This window comes from Eptatretus burgeri, chromosome 13 (genome assembly GCF_056783735.1).
Source record: "Eptatretus burgeri isolate ZD-2024b chromosome 13, Ebu_testis_v1, whole genome shotgun sequence".
Taxonomy (NCBI): domain Eukaryota; kingdom Metazoa; phylum Chordata; class Myxini; order Myxiniformes; family Myxinidae; genus Eptatretus; species Eptatretus burgeri.
In genome coordinates this window covers 82,057,891-82,066,967 of record NC_140973.1, presented here as the reverse complement: position 1 = coordinate 82,066,967, position 9,077 = coordinate 82,057,891, and the positions used below count along the sequence as shown (strand labels likewise).

At 43.6% G+C, this 9,077-nt stretch overlaps 1 protein-coding gene across 1 annotated transcript; it reads right to left on the bottom strand.

The window, feature by feature from the left end:
* Nucleotides 1-955: 955 nt before the first annotated feature.
* LOC147014916 (uncharacterized) lies at nucleotides 956-8,819 on the bottom strand. Its single transcript, XM_085853383.1, has 3 exons — nucleotides 8,683-8,819; nucleotides 8,403-8,582; nucleotides 956-3,480 (listed from the first exon to the last, which is right to left on the bottom strand). Exon 3 carries the CDS (start codon nucleotides 3,449-3,451, stop codon nucleotides 1,193-1,195), a length of 2,259 nt encoding a protein of 752 aa, XP_085709509.1. The 5' UTR covers nucleotides 3,452-3,480; nucleotides 8,403-8,582; nucleotides 8,683-8,819; the 3' UTR covers nucleotides 956-1,192.
* Between the last annotated feature and the right edge of the window lie 258 nt (nucleotides 8,820-9,077).

The following is a 9,077-nucleotide window of genomic DNA, read 5'->3' as shown; positions in this document are numbered from 1 at the left end:
AATATTTCATCTTGTTCAAGAAAAGGTATTGATATTTAATGATGAATTAAAGTTCTTGAGTTCTGCTCAACCCCCTGTTAAATTAACCTCCAGATAACTGTTTCTTCTCACAAAAGATGGAAGACAAGCTTCAACTGCGAGGGATGAATCAAAGTATTTTGAGAAACCATTGGATAAGAAAAATAATGATGATAGAGTATATATTGATCTGCTGGACACTCTTAATTATAGGGTTAGTCTTTCTGGTAAAAGTAGGAAGAATGAGAAGGAGAAACACATTATTCAGGCTTTAAGTATCATTGGTTCAGGTGTTAGTTTTCTTCTAAATGACCCATCACAATTAGTTAGTAGATTGTTATTGTTGTTAGGTAGTAAGAAGGCTGGAAATAACAATTGTTTTAATGAAGCATCAGCCATTTTCGACCAGTTGATAAACATGAAAATAATTAATAAATACCAATATGAAGACATTTTATCTCATATTAAATAAGATGAGAAGCACAATCCTTAGTTTTCAATTTCACAACAAGCGACCACACATCTTCATTCCCATACCCACGACAACTTGACACAACAAAAGAATATGAGGCGTCTTTATTGTCCATGGAAACTTATAACACCTTATTTAATATTACCGAGATAAATGACAAGTTTAGTTATAATCCGGGAAGTGGATATAAAACGATAACAGACTCACCCCGAGCATATGAGATTTCTCAAATATCTTCTGAAATTGTTCATCTTTTGAAAGAACAGGGTGATGAACCAAAAAATATTGTCATACATATTCAAAAACATACTTCAAAATCAACGATTAAACTTTAAAAAAATGCATGTATGTATGTATATATATATATATATATATATATATATATATATATATATATATATATATATATATATATATATATATATATATATATATATATATATATATATATATTTATTAGGGCACTTTTAGCTACTATGGTAAAAATTCAAATTTGCAATAGAAGTTTGCAGAACCTTCCAAATGGTGAGGTTTCATGAAAAACTAAAATCTTCCAAGTTTTATTAAGATTAAATAATATTTAGGACTTGCGCAGGCACTTGACATCCTTCTCCATTAGTACAACATGGCTAAATTAAAATGAAAATCTCTTTTGATGAAAACAATTAAAAAAAATTATCCTGAAAAGTAAATAATATGCCTTTATAAAATCAAAGTTTCCTTTGAGGCCTTTGGGTATTTCCGTCGGTCATCCTCCATCACTTGAACAAGGTACTGCACTTGAGCTTCATCTCTTGTTCGACCAGCTTTCGTGAAATCTTGGATGAGGGCTACGCCTCTTTCGGCCGCATCATTCACGACGTTCAAAGAGTCAACCCTCTGCTTTGCTTTGACGTAGGATTCAAAGCTCTTCCAGTTTGATGGATCCTTTTCCTCGAGAAAGTCTTCTGGCAGCTCGAGGAGCGTAAAGAGATATTTAGTTTGGGAGGAGCAGAGGTCAGACAGCTTCTTTCCCTCTGGATTGGGAAGCCAGACTCGTCGAGATGGATCCTCTGAACCCTCCACATCCTTCATGTTTATTACCATGGCGATCTTTTCTGATGAATCTAAGTTGTCATCAAAGAGTGCAAGGCCGATGTTAACTTCGCTCAGGTACCACAGATGGCGGCTCATTGTTTTGTATGCAGCATGATTCAAGGAATGGAGGGCTTGAAGGAGCTGGAGGTCATTCTTTGGCGCGGAAGCAGCATTTCGAGCGTCGAACCAGGCCCTGATATAATGCTTAGCAACAAAAAGACAGACCTGCTTGATCCCGCTAAACAGGCGTTCTGTGCGACATGTACTGCGGGATGATGATGCGCGTTTAGTGAGAAAATCCGAGAACTGCCCTTGAAACATCCAGATCTTGAAGCAGTACATTGCACGAGCCATCCAACGCGCTCGGTGAACGGCGCCAGGTGCCCTGAATGTTGGAACCTGATGTCCAGAAGGGACGCCTCCAAGGAAAATGATCGTCAGTTGGAGAAGTTTTTTGTGGTCGTCTCTGGGATGCTTCTGCTTCAGAAGCTCTTGGGCATGCTGAATGACAGAATTGGCCCATGGATGGATATCGGTGGCTGTGCTTGCATCATCAGCAGCAGTCAAGTACTGCGTGAAATTAAAATGGAGCCAGCAGTCCCGGAAGGTTTGGAATAAGGTGATGTCTGGCCCTCGGGATGCTTCATCGAAAGAAGAAGAGTAAATTGCTTCCAAAACAAGTTCTAAGACATGGTGCCGACACACAAAATAAAGAAGTTGATGATCAAGGATGTTATCAATATGAACACAGACCCCACCCCGGATTCCAGTATTAACAGCTGTCGTGTCAAAACACATCCCTTTGACACGTCCAATCAGGTTCCACTCCTTAACTGTTGAAAAGATGACCACGGCTTTTTCTTCTTCCTTGGAGTCTTTCAGCATCGGAATTGCCAGGATTTTTGACACACCATTCCCAGTGACCAGAATTGGCAGCCTGTCAACTTTGTCTCTTCCAGTTAGGTCTGGCATCAGCTTGGAATCCCAGTGGACTACCAGGGGTGTGTCAACCTTAAAGCTCTGCTTTATCTCTTCAGCGCATTGCTTCCGGTGCTTAACACGAGCGGCACGAATGGCACTTGGACTGAGAGAAAGTTTATTGATGTCTTGTCCCAATTGCTTGGCAAATTGAATTAGAACCCGACTTGCAGAACAATCGCTAAGGAGAGTTCTATCCAGGGCCTCAGTTACTTCATATGTTAATCCAGTTGTCCCATGTTTTCTCTTCGGAGGCTGGGAATCACAGGTGGTTGGATGGATGGAAGAAGATGGTTGTCGACTTGGACTAGATTCAGTAGAGCTGGAGGAGGAGGAAGACTGGAGGTTGGCTGTTTCAGAAGTTGCGGCCATCTCCAAAAGCGCCTTCTGTTTCCTCTTTTTCTCTTCATCCTTACGTTTCATAATTTTCTCTGAAGTCCTGGCAGTCTTGTAGTCAAGACTCCCGATCTTTCCTGGACGCCCCTTTTCACGCTGAGAAGCAAGAAACTCCTTGTCCTCATCGATTTTTATAAGATTCATAGTATCAGCGTGAGCTATGTCAAACAGCTCATCCAGGTCGGCCTTGAAATTGTCTTGTTTCTCTATGTTGGTAGCAGTCTTCCGATTGATGCTTTTCTTTAGACCCTGCCACATTGTGTGTAATTTTCGCACATGGACTACCACATCAGGAAGGTGCTTAGTAGGAATCCCCTCTGTGGACCAGATGTTCATTAGCTCTAGTGATGTTTGATTCACACTTGCAGTTAGGGTCTCATTCATTTCCACATGAAGGAACATCAAAAAGCGGAGAACTTCGGCCTTAGAAGGAAGCTTCTGGCCAGGAAGTGTTGGATTAGGGGATCCAATCAGCCAAATGGCCTTTTTCGATCTAGTTCTGGAAGCCATTACCCCCAAAATATGCAGAAATTTCTGGTCTGAAAAAAAGATAAAAACATCATGGTTAAGTGGGAAATGTTGCAGAGTGGTAAGTACACATTGAAAAGTTACAAGTTTTTGCCAAGCTTGCGCGTTAATTCATGCACGCATGAAGAAAGGCTCTGCTCACTGCTGTGCAATTGCGCAACTTTCAACAAGAAAACTTTCCGTTTCCGAAATTTGGACTGAGTTGGGACTTCATTATTTTTCGATTTAGCAATTTATGAGCTGATTTTCATTTCTTCACATCAATATTTAATATCATTTTAATGCATTTAATTATACGAATATATTAATTAAACCCTCAAAACAGTAAATTCAGATGATATCAAAATAAACTTTTAATTGATCTGCGAAAGGAGGAAAAAAAATCATTTTTGGCAGTTTTTGATGCCCTTTGTGCAACTTTGCATCGCTTTTTTTTTTTTTTTTTTTTTTTGTATACCTTGGTCGAGGCTCGTATGAGAGCTAACACACAACTCACAGTAAGGAGGCATGAGACAAGAGGGGCGGGAGTGGAAGGGACAAAACATTGGGGAACAGACACATTAGGTGAACTGTGGAAGGGAGAGGGATGGGGATGGGACGGGGAACATGGCGAAGAGAAGATGGACATTACAGGGACTTTCAGGAAGGAAAGCAGGAGAATTGAAGGAAGTGGGCTTGGGTGGATTATCGAGGGTAGAAAAGATCGAGGATTTGGATGGGGGAAGATAAGAGGTGGTGGTGAACAGCTGTTTTGAAAGCCTGGAGGGAAGAATGGGAAAGAATAGAGTGAGGAAGTTTATTCCAAAGGCGGGAAAAAAGAGGAATGAAAGAGTGAAGATGAGCAGTGATTCGTGATTTTGGTAGTTTTACCAGAAGGGGGTTGTTGGCGGACCATGAGCGCCCTGTGGAAATGTGGTTGGGACAAATCGCAGAGAGAGCAGGGGGGGCAAGGCTGGAGAGGAGTCGGTAGAAGACAGAAAGACCACCGACCAACCTGCGGTGATTGAGTGAGAGGCCCAAAGACTCAGCTTCATTGCGGGAGATGCCAATGATCTTAAAAGCCCTGGTTTCGACAGCGTGAACTCGAGAAAGGTGGGAGGCAGGAGCACCAGCCCAGACGGGAGAGCAGTACTCCATCAGGCTACGGACAAAAGATTTGTAAGTGGTCAGGAGCTCAAGAGGGCCGAGGAAGGACTTTGCACGACGGAGGATTCCCAGTCGGCGACTGGCTTTTGAGGCAAGGTTGGAAATGTGACTTTCCCAGGAAAGGTCATGGCAGATAGTGAGACCCAGAAGCTTGAAAGAAAAGACTTCTTCCAGAGGATTGTTGAGAAAGTGGATGGGTGGGTTTTGTAAACGGTCCTTGCGAAGAGACATAGTGAGAGTGTGAGATTTGTCTGGATTTAAAGACATGTTCCACGTGTTGGACCAGTTTGTGATTTTATCCAGATCTGCAGTGAGCGAAGGAGCTGCTGCTTGCCGGTCTGAGGGATGACAGATGGTACGGCAGAGGGTGGAGTCATCGGCAAAGAGAAATAGAGGATTTTCCAGAGAGTCCGAGAGATCATTGATGAAAACCAGAAAAAGAACAGGGCCCAGAACGCTACCTTGAGGAACTCCAGCCTGCACAGGAAGAGGGGATGAAAGAACTTGTGCAAGTTCTTGTGTAAGCTTGTGCAAGTTCAAGAACATGACTCAAGAAAAAAATATTTTAACACAATGATTTCTAGTAGGAACCTCACTGAATGGCGGGTTCTGCGCATTAAAAAAAAACTTTCATTTTTTAGAAGCACCCTTAATTATATATATATATATATATATATATATATATATATATATATATATATATATATATATATATATATATATATATATATATATATATATATATATTGAAACGCAAAAGAAACTTACCACCTTTTAAACCTTCAAATATCAACAATAACACTGTGTGTAGTAGATGTGTGAACTTATTTGTGGACAATAGTGTCCTCACTGTCAGACAAAATGGTCACGGATGGTCACTTGAACCTTCAATTGTCACTTCATAGCACAGCTTTTGAACAGCCGTTTTGACTGTCAGTGATTAACCAAGGGGTACGGGATGATTTTAATGAGCTGCACATGATGTCTTGATATTGGCTTTGACAAGGCCAGTGCAAAATGAGCATTTCCATCAACATGCCACGATTGTCAAGGGAGCAACGGCAGTGTGCCTTGGGCATACTGCAAGGCGGATTGAGCGACTGTGAGGTGGCACGTCGCCTTGGCTGTTCACACCAGACGATATCGGCCCTGGTGGACAGAGACACCCTCCACAACTCTGCAGATGACAGACCTCGATCAGGGAGGCCAAGAGTCACCACTGCAAGCAAGGACAGGCAGATGGTCCTAAGTCAGATGGTTTCAGACATTGAGGACTGAGTGGGACAGAATCCAGCAGAAATCCATCCAAAGACTGTTAGGCAGTATGCGCTGACAATGCACTGCCTGCATCCAAAACAACAGTGGCCACATACGCTATTGAAAGGGGACTGACATTGCACCCTGTTCTGTACTGTAGAACAAACTTATGAGATGGTGTATCTTGGTCAAAAACTTGACATGTCATCAATAAAATGCCAATGTTTCAATTAGGAATTGTTGATTTGTTTTATCTTGAACTGTTACAATTTTATTACATTTCAAACAAGTGGTAAGTTTGTTTTGCGTTTCAGTATATACATATTGTTGCAAATTCGCGCCCGCCAGCGTGCGAACGACCGCGTGTAGCCAAAAGCGGCCACCTCACCCACCGGAATGGACAATTCAGTCGTGACCCTCTGGGAACTACCGCCCGGAGCCAGTCACGGGTGGGGGTTTAACCTCATCACAACTCAGTCCGCATTCTATCCGCGTGAAATAGGGTCCGATAGCCGAATGGTCGATTTACCTAAGTACTCGCGCGAGTAGCGTACCGAGGAGTTGTACCACGCCACAGGCCAACTCCGGACACGAATCGCTTTAGCGGTTTGTTCCGTATTACAGGGATAACCGAGCGGAGTTATCGTCGGCCTTGACAGTTCCGATTAATTACTGGGATGTTGAAACCCACTACGAACCCCTTACGTGATGCAAGATGGAGATTCAATAAAAGGAAGGAGACAAAGCAAAGCGGGAAACAGTTCAACACGCACATTTATTACACACTCAGACAAGGGATGCGTATTTACAGTCAAAGCAAGGCAGAGAAACATGCATGTATGTACAGCCAAACAAAATGCAACGAAAGCAAAAGCAATACGACCGAATAAAAGGGAAATTATTTACAACACTTAAACAGTTATACTTGTCGGTACTCGGCGCCACATCACTCATTCCAAAAAGCAAAGGAAAGAAAGCCACCCTCACAGGCAAGGAGGCAGACAGGTCCGTGGACCAAATGTGCGTGGAACCTGGAGGAGTGGCCAGGTCCACGAGACCGAAAAGGTCTTACCCGCGTCCTTGTGCCGCAATGTCCACGCTGCTGCGCCCCGACTCCGTGCCCCTAGCGTGGTCGGCGGGCCCTCTCCGGCGTGCTCCGCGCAAGCAGTTTGGTTGGCACCACGTTTTGGGTGGGGGAGGAACGGGGCCCCCGGCACTATCTCAGCACGGATGGGGGAGGGAGAAATTGCTGATGCTCAGGGCGAGGGGAATGGCTGGCTGGCTTGGACCCCACGACGAGACAACACCAACGATGAGACGAGCGATGCCCACACCGCAACCTCGATGCCGACCGCCATATTCACTCGACTCGAACTGGAACTCTTCACTCGCCCCGCCTAGCTGTGTGCAACCTTTTTGAGTCGCCTTGTGCTCGCGTCTTTATAGGCCGGAGGAGGAGCCTGTATGCAGATTTCAGGATCAAAACACGATTGGAGGCGGGGCCACGCCACCCTCTGTTCAGCCATTGGTGTGGCAAAAAGGGGCGTGAGCCTTTTTTGATCCGAATTCCTTCTCGTAAAGAATACACATTCATCGCGCTTGGAGGCGGGGCCATACCGCCTGACACTCTCCCATTGGATGGAGAAAAAGGGGGCGTGAAGCCTTTTTGATCCGAATTTCTCCCTCGGAAAGGCCGCTATTCGCGCTCACGGCTCAATGCGTTTGGCACCAATCGCCGAACGGGCCCTGGACCGCACGACGTTTGGTGTTGACTGGTGGTGTGGTCGATGGTTGTAGAAGGAGATAGGCGAAGGTGGTGGGGGGTTTGCTGTGGTGGTTTGGTGGTTGGCGGGCATCGTTTGGTAATGGCGGTGAAGCGATGTTTGCGGGATGGAGTTGTGAAGGTAAAGGTAGTGGCTGTTTGCGTTGTTGGTGGCTTAATGGTCGAAAATAACAATAGAAAAAGAAAAATGGCTAACTCAAAGCATCGCAGCCCAGATGAATCACACATATTCCCTCTATACAACGGGTTTGGGCTAACTGTACATGAACTTACCGATATATCTCACCTGAGGACTCTTTATGGTGTAATGCTAATTTCCACAACCGTAACGAGAGAGAGAGAGAGAGAGAGAGAGAGAGAGAGAGAGAGAGAGAGAGAGAGAGAGAGAGAGAGAGAGAGAGAGAGAGAGAGAGAGAGAGAGAGAGAGAGAGAGAGAGAGAGAGAGAGAGAGAGAGAGAGAGAGAGAGAGAGAGAGAGAGAGAGAGAGAGAGAGAGAGAGAGAGAGAGAGAGAGAGAGAGAGAGAGAGAGAGAGAGAGAGAGAGAGAGAGAGAGAGAGAGAGAGAGAGAGAGAGAGAGAGAGAGAGAGAGAGAGAGAGAGAGAGAGAGAGAGAGAGAGAGAGAGAGAGAGAGAGAGAGAGAGAGAGAGAGAGAGAGAGAGAGAGAGAGAGAGAGAGAGAGAGAGAGAGAGAGAGAGAGAGAGAGAGAGAGAGAGAGAGAGAGACAAACAGACAAACAAACACATTCACCTTGAAGTTGGGCCTTTTAAGATTAGAGGATGTGTCAACAATGCTTCCCAGTCGATAATGATTCGTTTCAATTGAAGACGAAAGGAATAAATCTCTTGAATAACATTATCCATCTGTATCCATTCATTGTGAAAATCAAATAATTCGTTGTCCACAGACACGATTAGCGATGAAGATAAGCTGTTTGGAGAAGACAAATAATAATATTTCATCGTACAGTGTTTTAATTAATAATCAGTTGCATCACTGTCATTCTCAGAGAAAGCATACACAAACTTACCAATATTCTTCTCCAGATGATTCAGGACTCTTCATCAGATGAAAAATAGTTCATGTTTCAGTTGTTTCTCAATAGAACAAAGTGAGAAAAATTATAAAGCATTCAGTCGTGAGCGTCGACTGTTAAAGCAACTTCGAGGAAGTGGGATTATGTAATCTTGGAATCCCAAGGGTGTGTGCCCAAACGAGAAATGACTTGAGGCTGTATGACTCATTTTCACAGCACGAGTATTCTGAAAACATTTTATTTCCCCATTTTACAAAACCAAAGATTTGGTGCTTAAAGAAATAAAATTAATATTTGTGAACATAGTCGATGGTGATGAATGTAATCGGAAAATTAATTTATTACCTGAAGTAGAAGATGATCAAATATTCATTGGCTCACTCTTTGAA

Bases quoted from the DNA above. Each gene is read 5' to 3' on its own strand.
- LOC147014916 (XM_085853383.1), bottom strand. From the start codon at position 3,451: ATGGCTTCCAGAACTAGATCGAAAAAGGCCATTTGGCTGATTGGATCC.